At 41.7% G+C, this 22,642-nt stretch overlaps 1 protein-coding gene across 1 annotated transcript; it reads right to left on the bottom strand.

Moving 5' to 3' along the window:
• Nucleotides 1–6,689: 6,689 nt before the first annotated feature.
• Nucleotides 6,690–17,028, bottom strand: LOC148818095 (uncharacterized). Its single transcript, XM_088937248.1, has 7 exons — nt 16,917–17,028; nt 14,182–14,526; nt 11,447–11,773; nt 10,698–10,814; nt 9,592–9,951; nt 7,325–7,639; nt 6,690–7,009 (listed from the first exon to the last, which is right to left on the bottom strand). The coding sequence occupies exons 1-7, from the start codon at nt 16,981–16,983 to the stop codon at nt 6,690–6,692; spliced, it is 1,851 nt and encodes a 616-aa protein (XP_088793374.1). The 5' UTR covers nt 16,984–17,028.
• Between the last annotated feature and the right edge of the window lie 5,614 nt (nt 17,029–22,642).

Below are 22,642 nucleotides of genomic sequence, written 5' to 3'. Positions count from 1 at the left end.
AGAATTGTAAAAAACCAGGGACTCATAAAGATGGTCAGATACCTCAAAAAATTAGAGCCCACTCTCTGGCCGTAGACCCAGTTAAGCCCCTAGGTACATAGCCTTGCAGAAAAATAAGGTCAAAAGCATTAAGAGGTCATAAAACTTTATTTAATAGGGGGTCACCAAGTTCTCCATGATGCATTCACTCAGGTTCCCACAGATAGAGGCCCCACAGCAATGAACTTCAGTCCCATCTCTGATAATCTGAGTAAACATACTGTACTTGTTCACATTTAAAAAAAAACTAGTTGGCTTAAAACGTCAAGCTCTAAAGTCCTGGTGTTGCCAGTCTCAGTTTGGACTATTCCACTGGCACAGTAAACTGCTCAAATCACAGGCACACAAGGAGTCTAAGCCCCACCAGAGTCACATGGGCTTGAGTCACCAGTGTGCTTAGGTTGCCCAGTGGCAGTGCCTCCTGAGACTGGCTTTCCCACTGCCAGTTTACCATGCTGCCAGGGAAAGATGCCAATTAATCCTCACTCTCCTCTGCAGCACTGAGGAGCTCAGAGTGCCCCAATTAATGAGAGGTGGGCATGTATCAGTAGAGCTTGTGAACTGTTGCCATGGCAGCCCAAGTTGATTAACACTGGGAGATTCTAAACTCATTGTTTAGATTAAGACAATAATAGCAGCTTCCTATTTTTTTTTAAAGGAAAAACATTAATCCATCCAGAATGCATGACCCAATGCTACTATACTGTTTATGTAGCTGAAAAGACGGGAGTTTGAATCGGCAGAAGAAAATCTTAGAATGGGCTAAGTTCGACTTTTAAAAGTTCAGACACAAAAACCGGTTCAAGTGCGCCCCCAGCTGGTAGTCTTTTTGTAGACACTGTAGACAAGTGTATAGTTAGTACAGTATTTAAATTCTGAATTTCCACTTCAGCTTTGATTGATGTCCAGACAGCCAAGTACAACTTAAAAAAAAAACTTTTAAAAAGTGCTTTCATTACTAAACACTGCCAAAGAAGCATGATAGATTGTTTTAAAAACATAAGAATAATTGCATATTAGAGATGACTTCTTGGCTGTTGTTTGTCTAGCTAACATTTTTCTAGACTAATTCCAGAGTATATATTTTTTTTAATGTAAGTTGGTGACCACAAATGTACACAGTATTCACAATGAGGCCTTAACACAGCATTTTTAAATAGTGTCTCTTGATTTAAATTCTAAACTTTTAACTTTTTTGTTTTCACAAATTATCTAGAAGATATAAATAACACATTAACAGAAAAACCTCTTTTTTCTAGGCAGCCTTTTCAGGTTGTTTCCCATCATACATTAATTGTTTGTTTTTGCTACCTACTGTATATTTAACACTCTGCACCTGTCTATATTAAATGGCATCTGCTGTGCATTTGCCAAGTCCCGAATTTTGTCTGTATATACATCCATTAATTTTATAACCGTTTTATCCAATAAAAGGTGTTGGAGCTGGAGCCTTTCCCAGCAAGCAATACTGTAGGCTGTATTGGTACACAAGGCTGGTATTGACAGATATTAACAAAATCAAACACTCACACCAGGGACAGTTTTCCCAGAAGTTAATTACCCTAACTGCATGTGTTTGGAGTGTGGGAGAAAACCAGAGCACCCAGAGAAAACCCATGAGAATATGGGGAGAACATGCAAACTCCACACAGATAGCACCCAAGGATTGATACAGAATTGAACCCAGGGCTGCTGCACTGTGTGCCACCATGCCACCTTTTATATGTGTATATATGTATTTGTCTTAGATTTGTTTTCTCCTTGTGCTGAATCACATTGACTTTCTGGTTGTACGGCCTTCATTTACTGTGACGAGAACAAAAAAAAAATAATTAGCTCTCTTCTGGTAACATTTAGGTCAATCTCTTGCTTGGTCTACTGTACAATTGCTTGTAGGATTAAGTGCCTTTACTGGTGATGTAACTTTATATCAAAGCTGTTTTTAAAAGACTGAGCCTTCTTCACAAGGAGCTAAGTGAAAATTGACTTTCTTACGCTGAAAGAAAAGAACAGCATTCAAAATTCAGACAAAGATGTGGAGAGGGGTATACAATACATTACAGTAAAGCTCCCCTTGTATTTAACATTGCATGCAAAATAAAAAAAGATTAAGTGCATGTTAGTTTTCCTGGCATGTATTAAGAATAGTTTAGTAGCCCTGTGCCTATGGATCTGAATTTCAGCAAAAGAAAAAAAACATAATTTTAATCTGTTCATTAACAGGAACCTTGGAAGGTTGTGAATAACAATGAAATGATTTGTCATCATGTTGTGTTTCACACACATTGACCTCATATTTGCAGGACTGAATTAGCATTTTTATCCTCGCAATTCACAGTACTTTTCAAAGTTGCAAAGACCTTTTGAAAAATAGAGTAAGAGTGTGAACATATCGATTACTCCATCCATCGGGCCTGTGAGAAAGGGCTGCAGAATTAACCCTCAGCACTCTTAAATAATTATACCATCCATGTAGAAGAGGAAGAGAGGATCTGTGGTCTGTTACCCAATCAAAGACAAATTTAACAAATGTATCTGTCATCTAACCAAACTCTTGCAGCTTGTGTTTTGAGGTCTCTATTTAACTTCGATGAAAGGGTAAAATGGGTTTTGTAACTCCAGCTTCATCCTCAACCATGGGAAATTTACAGCACAATCTACCCAATCCCTGGGCCATTAAAGCTTAGGTACTGTAGGGTCATTAATCTTGTTCAAAGTAGGGACTGAATCATACAGTATAAGAATGAGGTGCACTTGTGTGCAAAACTGGAACCAGAAGCTTTCAAAGTACCTATTACTGAACTGGTCTCTTTCATAAGAACCTAAGAAAAGTTTACAATGAGTGTAGGCCCTTCGCCCCATCAAGTCTGTTGGCTAGTTTCATCCAAATACAGCTTGTCAAGGTTAGCAACATGACTGGGTAGCTTGTCTCATAGTCCCACAAGCCTTTGCGTAAAACAACAGGCCATTTTGTTGAAGCCAGCACCCTAGATACTTTCAGGAAATCTCCAGATTTAGCTAAATTTATTCACTCAGATTTGGATTGTTTTAAATTTTATTACAAAAAAGATGTAACAGCTTTGTTTAAGGTCCAAATATGGAAATGAAGTACACAATGCACAACAAGAAGATAAAGGTCGTTGAAGCAGTATGTCAGGTAGTCTCTTCTGCTGGAGGGCTCTGTCCTGAGGTCCAGGAGACCTTCCTGTTCCACTGCTAGATGTCCAACACGCTGGCACATTTATCTCTCTTACACAGTTGGTGAACAAGCTCCACCAACAACTATCAGTCCAAGCCTGAGTTTAAACTGCCATACTATCAATGGAAAACCCCGTTACCTTGAACTTTGAACCCAGTTGCTGACCCTGTTCAACCTGTCTCATTCCATTGATAAGGGCCCAGGGTGAGTCAGCAGACTTTCTCTTCCTGTTCTTCTGGGCTCACGTGCTGACGTCCTCAGAACCATGTGGAGAAGACCATAGTTGAACCTTTAGGCTGCTTTTCAGCACTTAAAACCAAGTCCTTTAATTACAGAATACAAATAATGAAGGCATTCGTTATACTCATTACCAAAAGAAAAAAGTCTTTAAAACAGATTACATGGGATTCAGCCATCTGTTGTAGTAGTTTCTGTGGTTTGAAATCTTGGAGTCTTTTGCTTACGTTACTGTAAAGACTGTACAGTACTCTCAGACTCTGGTTCATCTCAGCATTGTAACAGCTTCTGCATACGGCAATTAAACTTGTTGATTTACTGTACTAACCTGGTTGCTTTCAGTTTTTTCTTTTCTAATTTATGCTTTTGTGTGCTGTGAATTTTTCATCCAACATCGTGGGTGAAGGGATCAGATCAATAGGTCAATTATAAGGACTAGTTACTTTCTAAAAATCTGACACCTTTACTTAAGTTACAGAAATACATAATTAATCTCTGCTTTCTCATCAGAATTATTTGTGCATGTATGTTATTCTCTTATAATTACTACTGATCTTAGAATTAATCTAGCTATGAATTTAGTAGAAATAATAGCTATTGTTCCTTTCACCTTTGGAGTGAATAAATTCCTCCTTGCTTATTAGTTTAGCGTATTGAACAGGGACATCGCATATCCCCTTAGCTGTACCAGAGCTAGCTAAAAAGCAAATTTACATCTGTAGTCCCTAGAGTAGGGGTATTATAACTACATTGATGCATGCGGAGGGTTACCCTGACATTTCATTATTAAAATAAATTGAATATTATCTAAAAATGAAAATGCCATTACAGCATCCCATGCTCTGAGAGATATAAGTGTGCTTTAATGGAAAATCACAAAAGGAAAAAAATGTAATCACTTGCAGACAAGGTGCGGTGAGGAAAAATATATCTTCGGCACTGGGAGAAGTAGATGATGCTGAGTGTTACTGCAGTGATTCCAGCTGAGGTCCAGAGACTCACACCAAAAGAACTGTACATGTTATCAATATAAAATTCATTTCCTGACTTCCATCTGCCTTGAAGAGAATGCTGGAAGTGTACGTAGGTCAACATGTTTTTTTATAGGCTCCATTGGGCCCCTGAGCAAGGCCCTTAGCCCCAACTGCTCCAGGGGCGCCATATGAATGGCTGCCCCTGCGCTCTGACCCCAAGCTTCTCTCTCTCCCTGTCTGTGTGTCTCATGGAGAGCAAGTTGGGGTATGTGAAAAGACCAATTCCTAATGCAAGAAATTGTATGTGGCCAAATAAAGTGATCTTATCTTAATATGATAAAATAAGACATAATTTTGTTGTAATGTTACACAAGGCAGTTTTAAAATTGTTGCCTGGCCTCTTCAAACAATTAAATCACAAAACCATCAGCTGAGGAGTAAGAAAATTTGGTGCCCATTAAAAGGGAAGAGTCTCTTGGATAATCATAGTACAGACCTGAGGGGACCCCATTAGCTCAATGTGACCTCCACTTTGTGTGTCTCCTGCACATGTAGAAGGTCATAGTATGTACTTCTACAAAGCTGATCAGTGTCCACTCCTATTGTCCATGTATACAATTATAGGCCAACTAATGTTAATACGTAAATACGTCTGAATTTCAAGATCAGACGGGCACTATTTTTAATTAAGTATAAATAATTACCCAAATTCTCTCTGTCAGTCCAACTGCACTCTTCACCTTGTAGAGTAGAGAGTAGAGAGTCTTTACCATCTCCATGGAGCAATTTGTTTTGCAGCATTGGGCAGTATAAAGAAAAACACACAAATAAGCAATACACATATACAGTAATGCACAAGAGACTGACCTGTTGAGCAGGGTTAAGACTGCAGGTATTCATAAGAACGTCAACACATTTTTTTTTTTTAGAGTGGGGAAATCTGTATCTGCGTTCGGCAGGGAGTAATTCATTAGACCAAGGTTGTAAAGGGTCCTTTAGGATGGAATGTGTTTTGCGCAAGACTTGTGACTGCCAGAAGTGGCAAAGGGAAGAAAGATCAGCACCAATGACTTTCTTACAGTTTGACAATCCTCCCCAAGGAGGCCATACAGGTTAACATGCCTGTTTAAAATGTATTTGCAGCTCAATGATTTCAGAATCCCACTCAACACTTTCTTGACCAATTCCAAAGGATCTGGTTTGAGCAACAGGTTTGTTCCGGACTTTCCTGATCTCGTTCCTCCAAGAGAGAGCTTCCTGCTTTGCAGCAGATGTAGGTCGAAGTGTTCCAGCACTCAGCCTCGGACCAGTTTCAGTCTTGCTCCTCCTGTATTAAATGGTTTTCTACGAGGAGAAGGGTCTCTTACCAGCTCCCATTCACCCATCTTTAGTCACAGGATTGTAATTGGTGGCATCACGTTTCACAATTTTATTTGGAAGATACTTTTATCCAGAATGCCTTACAGCCGTTCCTATTATACAGCTGGGTCTTTTACTGCAGAAAATGAAGGACCTTGCTCAAGGATAGCGCAGAAGGCACCTGTCCAGGATTTGAACCCAGAGCCTTCTGTAACATGCTATACTTAGAAGATGGATCCAATGGCAGGCAGACAAACAGCTGGAAAGGCGGGCGAAGAAGCAGAGAAACACAGTCGAAGGCAGAAGTAAGCAGACATGATTCTAATCCGCAGAAGCTTAAAAATCAAAGTTTTGAGCAGAATCAAAAAAAAAACAGAGAAAAAAGAAGAAAGCAAAGTTCAAAAGCCGGAGCAAGCACAAGTAACAAACCAGGTGAAAAACACGCTAAGACTAAGCGCCTTAGCATTACCAGGGCTTAAATATCATGTACTACGTATGTTCAGGTGAAATTAATTTTCCTGTCTATTACTGGTTGTTATTGCAATGACCTGATAGACAAATCTGTCAGCTGTGGTGTCTTCAGTGCGACTGGCGATCCTATGGCACGACCGGTCATGATACCTTCCTGTGACAATTCCAAGCATTTATTCCATGCTAATGATACATACCGTACTGTCCCACAGCTGCAAACTCTTGTCTTTTACAGCAGTGCTTCTAAATGAAAATCCCAGTGGGGAGGCACAGAGAGTGCCCGCAAATCACTCCAGGGTTCTGTTTTAACTGTATGTTTAGGCATTCTTTCAAGCCAAGGTAGACGTTTCTATATTTTTACAAAGCAAAAAAAAAACACATTTAGTTTTAAAACAAGATGAGTTTTGGCTTTATTTAGATACGTTTAATACATGTATTCGCTCCTCTGGTTCACTAAGAGTACTGTGCTCTACAACACACTTAAACACACTGCCATCGTCATCCTCTTCCGGCGTGAATCTCAGGAAGCTCCACAACGAATAGAGCCCGCTGGCGTTGAGAACAGGAGGAGAGTTGGAAACGCCAGCGTGTATTGGCTGGTCATTCTTTTGCCATTTTACAGAGATGCTATCGGGGCAGAAGTTGCTCACCGAGCAGTTCAATGTACACTCCTGACCTGTCCCAGGCTGAGGAGGGTCACACTTGATCCACATGACTTTCGGGGCCGTGCCTGACAAGACAGAAAACACTGTTATGAGGAAAATTCGTTATTTTGATACTTTTTGTGGAAGGCCGGTACCATCTTAGGTGTGACAATCATTGTTTTAATGTGCAAAAAGTGAGAAGAGAAGAAAGGAACAACTTCTGTGCTTACTTGAAGGCTAAAGACAGCAAAACAAAAAGTTTAATCAGACCTTCTTTGGAAAACTGGGGGTTTTAAAGTTAATTGCTGTGAAAAAAGCTCTGCGGCCAAGTCTCAAAGCTTGTCCGCACATTAAATCTCTGGTGAGTATAGGGCCAGATGGCACCTCAAGCAAGATCCTACCCTGCAAGTTGAGCTCGTAGGAGATTTCTCTGAAGCCCGGCTCAGGGAAGCTGTCGTGACGCACACAGCAGGTGTAGACAGCGCCCTCGTCTTCCTTGGTTACAGTGAGCTGACTTTGGCTCCAAACACTGTATAGCTGCCCAGAGTCTTCAAAGGGTCCAAACTGGGTGACATCCTTCACTGCCTGCCCGTCTCGGAACCACTCCAGGGAAACACTCCCAGGGTAGAACTTCTCCATCCTGCAACACAGGACGAGCGGCTTCTGCAGTTCGGGGATCGGAGGGAGGCTGGATATTTGAAAAAAGGATGGACGCACTAAGAAAATGAAAACAAAATTAATTTGGACTCACAAGGAAGATTGTAAATTCCAGGGCATTATCTCACATTCACAAACCTAAAGTGAAAGCAGGAAATTTGTTTTTCTTTCTTTTCAACCCTCTCTTTGCTTTTTTTCCCACTGTGAATATTCTTACGTCCTCTTTCCTTGATGCTTGTAAACACCCCCCACTTTGTTTTTCTAAATTTCTATCACCTGTTATTATAGTTCTGAATAACACAAAGTATATTTGGCAAGCACACCTATACATGTTGTACATGTTACCGATATAAAACTAGTGTTTGGCTGAAACAACAAACTTATTCTGTCAAAGCTTTTAAGCAGTATTAACACCTTCTAGCATAAACTCATCAAATATTAGAGGAATTCGGTACCTGGTCAGTACTGGGATAGGTAACATTAGTGGGAAACCAGGTTGTAGCTGTAAGGGGTGTTTGTGCACAAGTTGGCAACACTCTTCCTTATTGGCTTAGAAGTTTCAAAAGTAATGTCTTAATGTAGTGACCTGCGGATGAGACATTAATCCAAAGTCCTGACCACTTGATCATTTAAAATCCCATGACACAAAAGGATGTTAACCCAGTGTCCTGACTAATCTCCACTCTGGGCTTGCACAATTTGACACACCAAAAGCTTCCCCTTAAAGGGGAACTGCACTCCCAATTTCTCAGACCGATTATTTAATCTCGGAAACAAAATCAATTAATTGATGTAATAGAAAAAAAATGACAAATTTCGAATTAAGCACAAAAATGTGAACTTTGTGAAAATACTGTAAATTGCAAACTTGCATTCATGTTCCCATGAATTGCTGCGTGATGCAGCCCTTCGTGCAGCAGATATTTCACTGCATAAAGTTTTCAACACAATCTGCATGCAGAGTTAACAAGTAAGTAGTATTTGTCAGCAAAACTGTCTCAAAGTCAAAAGCAATATTTCTATTGGATTGGATTATGATGTATTCAGAAGCCTGCTTGTTTCCGATCTCATAGGGCCACATCATGTCACCAGAAGGTCTGTTGCCTCATTCTGAATCGCAGAACATGGCATTGTGCATACAGTACCTAGAAATTTAATCTATTTTGTGATGTAAATTGGAGGTTTTACAAGATACTATGTACATTTTACTTTCATCTTGGTTTGAAATGCACTCATCAATTCTGCTAAAAATAGCTTTGCAGTTCCCCTTTAATTCAACTGGTGAAGCAATTTCTCCCTTCTCCACCTCATCCGCCATGTAGTAGGGCTGCTGATGCACAATGGCAGGTGGGGCTTAGTGGAGGTTGAGGTGGGTCCCCTCCTGTTTATAATGTACTTTTTGACCATTTTGGGATTATAAATTATTATAACTTATTATTTATTATTATAATAAATATAAAGAGTATTAGTTCAAAATCAAATTTATGTTACACCCTGGTCTCCACAGTAACTGTCAAATGCCTCCTGTTGCCGTGAGAACGCGATTGGGTTGGCTGTTCATGCCACCTGCTGCCATTTAACAGGTAATTTCCACATCAGCACTGGATACTTAGTGCTCCTCTTACAAACCAGCCTGTCTGCTACTTGTCCTGCACTCCAGCTGAAACTGTCAGAACCATCTAGTTCTGAGTCTGAGCCAGGACCTGACCAAGAGCTGGATCCGCGTCTTTTTCCCGGTTGCTATACAGCTTTTGACAGCGTTATATAGCACCTTTTCTGATCTGCCTAGCTGTGCGGCACGACCCCTGCCAGTCTGCTCTTATTCCCAGCTCTCTCTGTCTGTCTGGTGCATTCTCCACCTCACCTGTCTGCATGCCTTCGCCCAGAACTAGTGACTGGATTCCTTAGCCTGTCTCACAGAGGTGAACTTCTCCAGGTCAGTGCAGTGTCGTAACGGTTTAGCTATCTTAACTTTGAGTTTTATTATGTGGGTCACCTTCCGTGTCCTCACCTGTAACTTTGAGGACGGCTGTCCTGGAGATTTCTGTTCGGCCACATCGCACAATGCAGCGAAACTCGGTGTTGTCATCCTCGACAGCCAGCTGAATGGGGATAGTGGAGACACAGAGCCCGTGCTGTTTGTCAAACTGGTTCTCAGCTTTATCGCTCACGTCATCACACCTGTTAAGTGGAATAGCTTCTGGAGAGCCGCCCAGACCCTCTGCCTGGTCAAGGAACTGATGCTGCTTCACCCTCAGCCACTGCACTTTGAAAGCATGTGATCTGAACGCAGTGATGTTGCATTTTAATTTTGCTGTCTCGTTGGCATATATAATGGCAGGCTGGATAATTTCAGAAACATTTGGAGGAACTACAAAGAAGAAAAAAATATTGGCGGTTAATTTAGTAATTAATTTATAAATCAGCTTGTCTTATCCCTTTGAAGATCAGCACAGACCACAAAAAAGCATAAGATCATACTGGCAGTTTCCCTGAATGAATACTGAAGCTATCCACACTTTCATGCATTTGAAAATAGCCCATTTCCCTTCTAATACAACCTTGGCAACTGCATTTTGATTTATTTTGGACTACATACTGTAATACTAAAGGTGAAAATTTAAAAATGGTATCTCGTGATGTAGAGCTCTCTGGGTAGACAATGGGTGACAAGAATGTGATAAAAAGACCTCTTATAAGAGAAGAGCCTCTAGGGATGGCTGGGCTTGGTTAAGTTAGGGTATCCTCAGTTACCTGTGTGGCAGTGCCACCTGGAATTGCCTCATATTAATACTTACTTAGTGGCACCAATGTGGGGCTCCTAGGGTATGACATTAAATGGCTATCACAGAGAATTCCTTAAAGTATGGGACCCTGATCTTTGTCCAGGAAGTCTGAAGTGTCTGCAGGTTTTCTAGGTCACAGTATTTAAATAATTGGCAGAAAATGTTAGCTCAGGCCAATTAAGCCAGTAAAAAGCTGAAATAAAACCTACCTATGGACACAGCAGCGCTCCAGAACCTGTTAGGCCCCTCTGCTTTAGAGGAAAGTGTAGACAACCCTGGGCCATATTAAATAATGCTGCAGATTGCTTATATGGAACAAAATAAGGCTTACCTCTCTGGAAATGCCTGAAGTATATAAACACTGCTCCCAGGACTGCCAGGATGAGAAGCACACTCGTGGAGAAGGTGCCAGCTATCACTGCTGTGCTATCAGAAGGCAGCCTTGGGGCTAGGCAGAGACCACATTTGTTGAAAACAAAGCAAGGTTTCATACAGCTATTTAAACCTAATAAAAACATTACAACCTTTTGGCACTGGAGCAAAGCTTTCTTCAGCTCTTAATCACATTCCCATTTCTTTAATAATAGAACTAACAGTACTCTGTGCTTCTCTGTTAGTTCACTGATTAATCCATTTATTGATTTAATCATTCTGGTCCATCATAAATTACGACCCTTTAAAGTACCCTTTGAGTCTCAGACTCAGTTCTTGAAGAGCCCAGTGTCTTCTGGTTTCTGTTCCAGCTGTGCTCTCAGTTGCATAATTTATCTAGTTAGGGAATTAGCAGAATAATCGTAACTGTTAATTCTGTGACACAGGCGCTGAGGTGATTTACCAATAATTGAATGAATGTCCTGTAATCAAGTGTAAAAGACCTTAATAATCCTACAGTATATATTTCTGACTTACAAAAGAATCAATTGTTTAATTGACTGCTTAGGTTGGAACAATTAAACAGAAGAGACAATACCCTCCAGGTACTGAGTCCAAGACTCCTTCTTAGATAGTAACTCACAACAGCAAAGAGAAATGCAAAGTATTCTAAGGTTTGACTGCACCTGGAGAAGACGAATCTCTCACCTACAACTTTAAGTGTGGCGTTTCTTCTGTGGGGTGTGCCATAGGACCTGTGTTTGATTTGACAGACATACACGGCCCCATTTTCTTCCATACTCGCCAGCACTGTAATACGGCTGTGGACGTTATAGGTCTGGTCTCCGTTCGGAACAGGAATTCCAGTGCAGACGTCTCGTGAAACGGCAGGGAGCTCCGGAGCAAGGTCCTTCTTAACGAGCCAAGTCACTTCCATTAGCTTGGGGTAAAATCTGGTGATTTCACAAAGGATTGTCTTCTCTTCGCCCACGGTGATGGTGGCCAGTTCAGGAAGCACTGTTACAGAAGGCTGCACTGTTTGTTGCAAAACATTTTTTTTAAAAAGAAAAAAAACAGCATGTTTTGTGATTACACTTAAGGCTTTCATTTTCAATAAAACATAAAAATTCAAAAGACAGCATTAACTACTCATACAGTAACCATTTGGGGAAGCCAGTCCAAAAGCCAGCCAGATTGTATTAGTTTGGACAAGGGATGAAACCCATATAGTGATTTATCCTACTAAATCCAAAGGAAAGTACAGGTAAGTGTGCTTCCAAATGTAAAAACTCTTTAAAAGCCAGTGATCTCAGTAAATGAAAATAAATAATACTAACATGCATGACTATCAATGCAGAGAACCTGAAAACCATTACAATGCAAAAGGAAGACAAAACAAGTCTGTACAAAGATAGTGTGATAACAAACAGTAACTAGCAAAAACAGTGTTGCTTAAAAGTCACTCTTGCTCATTTACATCTTGGAAAAAGCGCAAACGATATACTTTTTCAATTTCGAAACGATTATTTTTCCTCTTCATAGATGAATCCTTATCGTTTATATTCATGCACTTGATGTAGCTCACAGCAGGTATTGTACTTTGAGGTAAACTAGATACAAATAAGCTTAAGATTTAATTTTTAGCTAGCTGGCCTACAACCCAAACTGATCTGCCTCTCCATGAAGAGCTGAATCCAAGGGAAACAAACACTCTTAGGCAGACCAGCGCGTATTCACTCCAGAGCAACTCCTAGCAGTTTAATTTGCTGATTCACAGCAGCATAAGAGATTTTACCAGATCTTAACGTGCTGATCATATAAAGAGGCCTAGAAAACCTGCAGGAATGTTGCCTGTACAGGACTGGAGTTGGGATCCCCTGCTCTAGTCTTTTTAAAGGGGAACTGCAAAGTTATTTGTTATATTTGGGAGCTAGAAATAATTAGTATTGATGAGTGTATTTCAAACCACGATAAAAACAAAATGCACAAAGAAGCTTGTAAAACTTCCAATTTACAGACATCCATCTTCTATCCTCTTCATCCAGTACGGGATCACAAGGAAGCCACAACAAGATTCTTAAGCCAGCAATCCACTGCTGCAAGGCAGGACACACCCTGGACAGGAAGCCAGTCCATCACAAGATACACACAGACACAAACACACATAGACACGCACACACTCACACCAGGGCCACTTTTCCCAGAACCCAATTAAACTACCAGCACAGCAGGTCTTTGGACTGTGGGAGGAAACCCGGAGCACCTGGAGGAGACCCATGCGAACATGCAGAGAACATGCAAACTCCACACAGATAGCACCCCAAGTCTGAAACTGAACCCAAGGCCGCCAGTACTGTGAGATGAAAAGTGTCCAGTTTTATTGAAAATAATTAGCGTATTCAGTTGACCACCTTTAAATCCACTCCATAGAAAACAATATTTTTCCATCATGATCACTCAGCTACCAAGACACGTCCAGGCCCTATGAGAGGGGGGGCCAGCAGGGCTATTTGGCCCAGGCCTCACCTCACAGGGGGGCCTCACCTCAGCCAAGGGTGCTTGGTCCCCCACTTCAACCCTTTGGCTGAGTTTCCTGACTTAAGTCAAATTTGGACTACCATTTGTTAGGTGTTTCAAAATTCCCACCTTAATCTTCCCATCATGCCATTCTTTACATTACAATATTTTTCACCCCTCTTCCCAAACAATGAGGGGGCCTCACACTGTGAAATGGCCCGGGCCTCCTCTGAGCTCTCGGAGGGCCTGGTGATGACTGCTCCCAGTGACTTCCTTGAGAGACACGCTCGTACTCCAATCAGTGCTGACTCTGCTGTAAGGCACTGTGGTAGCATGTGAAGAAGATGAACAGCAAATGTTTGGGCAGGTCTTCATCCTACAGTGTACTGTACAGGACTTGCTGATGCAAGCCATGACTCATCAAAACACTCAGAGTTCAAATTGGGGAAGCATGAAATTCAAAGTAGAAAAAAACTGTAATAAAAATAAATGGCTAAAACAGTAATGTACTCATGCAAAGCACATATCCCTTGATCTTCACAAACATACACAGCTTCAGATTGAGAATCAGTGTCTTCTCATTTTCATTCCACTGAGGCTTCCTAATGGAACTAATTATTGCCTTAATTTATCAACTTTTCCCAACGGTTTAGCTCCTGGGTATGGAGAGACCTAGTGCGATCTTAATATACAGACACACACACCTCGGTACAGGTTTTAGAGAGATCGGGTGCGTAGACCCGTTGACTAAAAAGCACCCAAACAAAACAAACCAAGAAGACCCAGGAGTTTGCAAAACCTGGGTTTACGTTTTATTTCGGGTTTTTTTAATGTGACCTTTTGCACAAGGCGAATGCAATTCAGAATGAGGCGGAAATGATTCTTCTAACAATTAAAAATCAACGTTTTTTTTAAAAAATATTTACCTGATACATCCAGCTGAATGTTTCCATAACCGACCTCAGGCGTGATCATGACGGTACAGGTGTACAGTCCCACGTCCGCGAGTGTCACATTTGGCAAACGCAACGAGGCGTCACCCTCTACCAGTCTGTGCAGAGCGACGCCCGAGCCGGGGCGACCGTGAGCTTCTCTGCTCCCGTCGAAAGAGTACACCGCCCGGCTTCTCCCGTCTGCCGCCGCGACCTTCCACTCCACGGCGATGGCGCTTAGCTGCACACGGGGAGGCTTGGAAAACGAGCAGTTTAAAAGCACCTCCTGGCCCGCGAGACAGGATACTGGCAGGGTGTCTGTCTTCACCTCCAGCGCACCTCAAACATGAAATAATATGGCATCATTTAATTGCAACGTGCTGCATTATAATCATTGCTAAAGACACGAGTTGAGAGTAAAAAGCAGCCAACATAAAACACAGTTTTTCCTCCATCCCATTTTCTAACTGGTGAGGGTCGCGGTGGTCACTAGCTGAGCAGAGCAGACCAGACTACCCCTTCCCCAGTAAAAGTCTCCAGCTACTTTTGAGGGATGCCTGGCTGTTCTCAGGCCAGCCGAGAGATATAAGGTAATCCCTCCAGCGTGGCCTGGGTCTGCCCTGGGGTCTCTTCCCAGTGGGCTGTGTGAGGTTAAACCTGCACCCCCATTCTCACCAGATGCCAGAGCCAAGTCAGCTGCCTGAGGGAACTTCAGGTTGTGTTATAGAGCTTTGCGCTCCTGGTCGGGTTACTTTTGGCAAATTGGTCTAAGGAGAGCGGCCAGACAAAGAATGATCCAGCCCCACAATGGTACAATGGAAATCTAAGAATACCCTGTCTGATTAGGGACACCCACTTTAATGTGTGTAGGCAGGGGGTCTCTGACGTTGCACTCTAAACATACTCTCGACTTCACACCACCTGAGTGGCCACTCTGGCTCCCCCCTGCTCCCCTCTCCTATGCTATGTAATAATAATAATTGCTTACACTTATATAGCACTTTTCTGGACACTCCACTCAAAGCGCTTTACAGGTAATGGGGATCCCCTCCACCACCACCAGTGTGTAGCCCCCACCTGGATGATGCGACAGCAGCCCTAGTGCGCTAGTACTCTCACCACACACCAGCTATCAGTGGGGAGGAGAACAGAGTGATGAAGCCAGTTCAGAGATGGGGATTATTAAGAAGCCATGATTGGTAAGGGCCAATGGGAAATTTGGCTAGGACACGGGTGTTACACCCCTACTCTTTTCAAGAGATGCCCTAGGATTTTTAATGACCACAGAGAGCCAGGACCTTGGTTTTACATCTCATCCCAAGGATGGCGCCTGTTTACAGCATAGTGTATCACTATAATGGGGCATTAGGACCCACATGGACTGCATGGCGAGCACCCCCTGCTGGCCCCACTAACACCTCTTCCTGCAGCAGCCTTAGTTTTTCCCAGGAGGTCTCCCATCTAGGTACCGAACAGGCTCACACCTGCTTAGTTTCAGGGGGTTGCCAGTTGTGAGTTGTAGGGTGATATGGCTGCTGGCATACCCTCGCTTTCTCACACCCGAAAAAAAATTCCACATCCGAAACGTTGTGTTTCCTTTCTCCTCTTTTCAACATGAAATAAACCTTTACTTGTTCCTTTGCAGCCTACGCATGCTGACACAGCTACCCGTCTGAACTCTGAACATTTCTGCCAGCAGCTAATGTGAAATTAGTTTTCGTGTTGTTAATTATTTGATTAAAATGTCCATATGGCCGATGGACAGAACCTTTTTAAATGAACGTCTGAAATCAATGTCCTCTACTAAATAACATAAAAATATGTTAGACGTTTTGCTTTTATTTTCAGATGTATACTGGGACTATGAAATATTTTGGGACTTTCGCTTTACAAAAAACTTTAACGTGTTTTTTTTTTTATTTGGAAATTATTTTGGCGATGCAATAACAGTGATTACAGTACATCCGATCTGAATACCAGGATCTCTCCCGTTTAAAAAATAAAAATGCACCCATTTTTATCGGGGTTGTTATACACGAAAATGACCAAGAACAATAACATTTGCTTAGATTTGCGCATAGCTGTAATAATAGGAATTTGGGACACTTCAGTTAATTCCACCTTTAAAAGTAAAAAAAGAGATAAAACAAATTGTATTTCAATTGTGGTGTATCTCCAGCTGTGGGCTAACAGCAATTTTAATTAAATATTTAGATTTGTGCCAAGCTAAATCCTCGCGGATGGTGAGATGCTATAAAATGAAAATGTACTACACCTGTAGGCACCTAGATTCAATTAACGATTCTAAACTTAAATTCCCCCCCCCCCCCTCAAGCGTATTTTAGGACTGTTGACGCTATCTTTCAGCAGCTCAAACAACCCAAGTCTGTTATCAATTTGTGTATGCAGGATATCCTAGTTTTAAAATACTTTTCTAAAAGAAACTTATTTCCAGATTTAAAAAAGATCGCAATGCCCTAACGTAAAACAGCCGATTTTGTCTCATGCAGCTATTTTGTAAAGTTAAAAGTAGTTTACTTGAAATAGCCGTCCTGTGGTAGCCTATCCCTTTAAAAGCAGTGCATAAGTTCGCCAAGAGAATAACCTGTATCAGGAATTGACCTTCGTACTGTACCTTACACTACAGGTGCGAAGTACTGCAAACAACCCAAGAGCACAAAAGAGCGTTCACATTTCTGAACATTTCTAAAATGAGTATCCTACAGTACCTTCACAGATCAGGCACACGCACAGGCAATGAAGAACTGGTCCTAATTCCAGCCCGGGCGCTCTCATGGTTCCCAGTACTCGGGCCAGTGTCGGTTATCCCCCAGACTGGAACTGATAACACACCCACTTCACAGCCGCGCAAGACACACCTCTTCACTACAGTCCCTTACAACAGCAGCAAACGAAGCTATCCCGCCAGACTGATACAATAAAAGGTTGTGTAAAATCCCAGGACTACTGACTACTGCACTTGGGAACAATTTCAGTGGTGTTTGATAATTGACCTGACTGTCCGGGAGGAGGCGCTATTTTCACGGTGCCACAAGAGACAATTGTAATCGATATTACAGCGACGTAGGAGCCTTAACGCAGTTTTCCTACAAAGCATACCTCTAACATTTACATTGTTGGCACCACTTTATTAGCGATATCGTAAAAATACTGTTAAAACAGTTTTTTTTTAATTGCCAATAGCAAACATCGACTAGAAATGCATACAAAGCATAAAATAACATAGCATGGTAATGTAAAGAAATAATAACACAGGAAGGTATTTAAACAAGGGGCTCGTGATCGTGCAGAATTCTTACTCAAACCGTGTTCTTTGATTTGAGTAAGATTTATTTGAGTAATGATTTTCTTATTTGCAGCTGCCGATATGCACACGAGCGACGTACTGAAATGCAAAACTAGAAGCCTGTAAGTGGACCGGTGGAACTAACGTTTCGGGATCAATCGAAACGCAGCACTTGGTCCACATGTATTCTCGCAAGCGTGTAAATACACCACAGGCACGGGTTCAAGCCTATCGTGTTTGGACATCTTGCTGAACGGGGGAGATTCGAACCGATATCCACGCAGTCACTATGTCAAGGACGCTACCCAGTGCGCCACCGGAGTTCAGCACCGCCTACCTGCGGCAAAGAGTCTTGTTCCTCCGCAAGGGACTGGCTTCGTACTTCTTCAGTCGAATTCGCTGTCTTTTTATGTGAATTTGTGATTGCTCAATTAGGAAAAGTTTTCGGCATCCTAAAATTTAACTTTTGGTTCTTCCTATTATTCTGAGATGCGCCGTATACAGTGATGTCTGTAGTCTATACAGGATCCATGTTAAATATGAAAGGCGTGATAACTAGCGTTGCAAGAATTTACTGTACTACCGTGTGAATCGAGAATCTTAAAGCATACAGTTTTCTCAGTGTTCAGTTTTAACACTCTCTAATATATCGTGTCTTCCACACTATATACAGCTCAGATTGCTTGGGAAAATCTTTTTTTTTTAAATAAACAAAAATAAAATAATTTACAAATACCAGATAAAAACGACAATCCAACAAAAAACAACTGTTTTGTAAAATGTCCCTCGAGTCTCTGTTTAAACAATTGAGCAAGATGCCTCGCTGATAGAGGTTTAGTCTTCGCGTTCTGCATAAGCTACAGTTATAAACACGACAGGATGTGACTTGTAATTCAAGAAAACCGCACACCCAAGTTCAGCCTGAAGTAAAGCCATAAGATCTTTGTGTGTGTGGGAGAGGTGGTTGACTCAGAATTTACATCACCCATTGCTAGACTTAATTACGTGAGAATCATAGCTAATATTGGATTCTCAGCTTTTCTGATGCTGAGAAATTAGTTTATAGCTTTACTTCAGGTTGTGATATTTGATTTGATAATTTGCACACAAGCTATTCGTTCACCATTTGATTAAGTCTCTGTGCTATGAATGGATCAAATGCCTAAACAAATCTTGTACAAAATAATACCCATATCCAGGAAACTGTTTTGATTCTGCATTCTCAACAACTTGGTTAAAAAACAAAACATTGTAAACGTCTAAAATTGCATTTAAATTGATGTCTTTTAAAATAGGAACATCACCAGGGCTACTGTATTTTAAAGATAGCTGAAAATATCCCTGATAACAGAGAACTATTAATTTAACTATTAATTTGGCAGGAGCCAAAGAACAGGTAGAAGATTTATGATCATCCTGTCCTTAGCTCTCATATAATAATCAAAGAAAATGAGTCCATCACTGATTCAACCCATATAATAGTTTTTTTTCAATCAAATCAAGCTGTAAAATCTCATATCTAACAACAAGTTTGGCTTGCAACGGTTCAGAAATTCTTCACACTTTGTAACTGAACACTCAGTGTCAATTACAAGACAGGATGAAAGATTATCTTATCTTCTGTGTAGAAAAGAACCCTGTCCATGTTAATGAAAATAGGCTGACATTAAAGCATCATAATTTAAGGTGTTATTTGAAAACCAAGGAGAATATTATTGAAGGAAAACTGAAGCTACACTTTCAAATCTTTTCACTTATATAGTGCTTTTCTGGACAGTTAATGGGGACTCCCCTCTACCAGCCCCCACCTGGATGAAGCGAAGTCTTGTGGAAATGAAGAAACATTCCTAGAATCTCAGGGTGCAAGTCACAGTTACACCCCGGGTTTCGGACACCAGTCGATTGCAATTCACAGGGGCATGTGGAGCAAAAACCTGTTTTTTATAAAGGTTGTCCCTCTCAGAAACTCCTGTTTTGCAAAAAGATGCTCTCTCTGGGGTAGTACAGTGGTCGGCATTGCTGCCTCACAGTGCTGGGGCCCTGGGTTTGATTCTAGACCTATGTTAGTGTAGGTTTCCTCCCACAGTCCAGAAACATACTGGTAGGTTACCTGGCTACTGGGAAAAGTGGCCCTGGTGTGTATGTGTCTATGTTTGTGTGTGGGTGCCCTGCAATGGACTGTCATCTACTTCAGGGTGAATCCTGCCTTGTGCCCATCACATGCCTGGATAGGCTCTGGGTCCCCTGTGACCCTGTATTATAAGTGGCCAGATGGCTGGATGTTTTCTTTGCTTAAAGCACAGATTCCATTAAAAAAAGCTGCATGTGTAGGAAGGAAAAATTACCTGCAATTTTCTTTACACGGTAACGCGCCACTGATAGTAGGAGTTACTGTATAAACCCTATAACCCATGAAGAGAAGCTTTAGTTCTTCTCCTGCTAGGACAATGTGTTCTCAGTAAAGCACAGAAAGTTCTGCTGGCTAATGGAAGCCAGAGAAATGCTCTTAACTAATCAAGAGCATTTAAAAAAAGTAACTGAGAAGTTTCCAAATGACAGGGGGGGAAAAAAAAACAACCGCAGACAATTTTCGGTGAATGAAGAATGAGGCAGTGAAGTGTGCTGTTTAATCTTAAATGGAGAACGGAAAACATTTTTCCTTAATCTTAAGAAATACAGAGAAGGTAAAATTCATCCTTCACTCTCATTCCTTCATGGTGAGGAGCTCACACAGTACATCCTTCCAGAACGTGGGGCTGTCAAACTCAGGAACTTCTAATCAGCAGGTTTTCTAGGTAAAATCTCCAGTTTCTTCAGAACAAGAAAAGATTTCAACTTATCCAGTTACGTAAATATGCTCAATTCTGAAAATAAGAACTCAGATGGAAATAAACCAGAAACTTCCTGGCCCTCCAGTACTTTGCACCCTGCTAAGGCTTAATTTACATAGTAACCACATAACATAGTTCTTACCACCTGATTATTGTCTATTATAAATCTTAATAACTATCCATGGAAGCTGACCAAATCTCACACCGATGCACACTCTCAGCATAGTGACTGTGGTTTATTACCCTTTCTGAACAGGCTTAAAGTACACACTGTCCTCTACTGGCTTTGAATAACACTTGTCTAGCGTCTTAATCCCGAGCTTAACTTTAGTTCCCACTCTGTCACCCCATACTTTACCACATGAAATGGTAGGTTTGTTCCTGGATTGAAAGACTAAGTCTACTTGCGGGCAAAGCGGTGGCTCTGTGGCTAAGGATCTGCGCCTGTGGCTGGAAGGTTTCTGGTTTGTATCCTTGGCTGGCAGAGGAATCCTACTCCGTTGGGCCCCTGAGCAAGGCCCTTAACCCCAACTGCTGCAGGGGTGCTGTATAAACGGCCAACCCTGCACTCTGGCTTCTCTCCCTGCCTGTGTGCCTCATGGAGAGCAAGTTGGGGTATGTGAAAAGACAAATTCCTAATACAAGAAATTATATATGGCCAATAAAGTGATCTTAATAGGTTTTGCCCTGCATATGGAATTCTCTAACATTTACAATGAGGATAGCTGAATGTGTCTCAGATGTAAAGTTGTTTGTTTTTAACTAAGCTTCTTAGTGTATTTCTAAACTAATTCACTTGTCCCCCCATTTAATGCCCCGAAGGTACTTAAATGTTTTAATATTGTTGTCGTGTAAATTTGAGTTTTCCTTGAAAGATCAAAAGAAAAAGAGGAAGGTATAGCCCTGCTACAAGTGTGGCTGGGATCATCTGATTTACACATTACTTCTGCTACTGCCACCCCATTCCCTTATAAACATCCAATTAATAACCTCCAGGCCTTCCCTAACATTTCTTAACAAATCTCTATTTTCTAATTCAAGTTTTACCTGGTTTCAGTGAACCACAAAGGCTGGTCCCGAGATATTCAAAACAAAACTGTCAGTACCTACAACGCAATCCACAGATATTTCTATGGATATGGGACAGAAGGTGAAAAGGGAGGCAGGGCTGTGCAGACTGAACACTTAGGAGTGCGTGGCAAACCGAGGTTAGAAAGGAACCTACAGTAGGTGTGGAACAGTGGGGTAGGAAACAGGATGTACTTAACTTGAGATATGATGACAATCAGTGAAAATAAACTGTTAGAATATACAGCCTTTTTTAGCCAGTGGCCATAACACCCTTCAACTCACCACTGGCAGGCCACGAAAGCTCAGCATGTGTGATACCTGGTCACCTGGATGGGAGATCTAAGCTAAGGTTACTGCTGGAAGACTTGTTAGTCGGACCAGTAGGGCTCGCTCACCCTGAATTCTGGGTGGGTCCTACTGCCCCAGCATAGTGACGGGGAAACTATAGTGTAAAAAAAAAATTTCAGATAAGATGTAAAACCAAGGTCCTGACTCTCTGTGGTCGTTAAAAATCCCAGGGTGTTTCCCAAAAAGAGTGAGGGTGTGACCCTGGTGTCCTGGCCAAATTTCCCCCTGGCCTTTACCAGTCATGTCCTCCTAAGAATCCCCATCTCTGAACTGGCGTCATCACTCTGTCCTCCTCCCCACTGATGGAGCTGATGTGTGGAGAGTGTACGGGTGCACTATGGCTGCTGTTACATCATCCAGGCGGGGCTGCACACTGCTGGTGGTGGAGGGGAGTCCCCATTACCTGTAAAGAGCTTTGAGTGGAGTGTACAGAAAAGCGGTATATAAATGTAAGCTATTATTATTAGGAATCATTTTGTAAAAGTGTATATAAGCAGTTGCATCTGCTTTTGAATTTCAAGAACTGGTGGTGTGAGGGTGAAGTCTGTCACTGTAAATCTTTCCGCTCTGGAGAGTGAAGAAAGCTGGCTCTGTTGAATTCCCTCCCTCACCTCTCTGATTTAGTGTTTGGATTCTAACAATGGGCTTTAAGAAGACAGAAACAAGACCTTGGCCTTTAGCAACTGCAATGGAACAAAACTGAAAGGCTATAAAACGCTTTCACTGCGCGTGGTCTCCTTTAACTGCAATAGTCAAAAAGAACTGTTACATTTGCATTAAATAAGCCACACCGACAACTGCGTAGGCATGCTTTATGACAGGTTGTAAACATCCTCTGCTGTCACACTCATTCCTGTTTCTATTCTTTCAGCTGCCAGCTGGCGAGGTTCAGGGTCAA

The sequence above is a fragment of the Atractosteus spatula genome, chromosome 19 (assembly GCF_055471065.1).
Source record: "Atractosteus spatula isolate fAtrSpa1 chromosome 19, fAtrSpa1.hap1, whole genome shotgun sequence".
NCBI lineage: Eukaryota > Metazoa > Chordata > Actinopteri > Semionotiformes > Lepisosteidae > Atractosteus > Atractosteus spatula.
The sequence above is the reverse complement of the archived record's forward strand: the minus strand, read 5'-3'. Positions and strand labels throughout refer to the sequence as shown.

Coding starts and splice junctions, on each gene's coding strand:
- LOC148818095 (XM_088937248.1), bottom strand. CDS start 16,983: ATGAGAGCGCCCGGGCTGGAATTAGGACCAGTTCTTCATTGCCTGTGC. Junction 11,774..14,181: donor CATTCAGCTGGATGTATCAG/GTAAATATTTTT, acceptor TGCAACAAACAG/TGCAGCCTTCTGTAACAGTG. Junction 9,952..10,697: donor CTTCAGGCATTTCCAGAGAG/GTAAGCCTTATT, acceptor TCTTCTTTGTAG/TTCCTCCAAATGTTTCTGAA.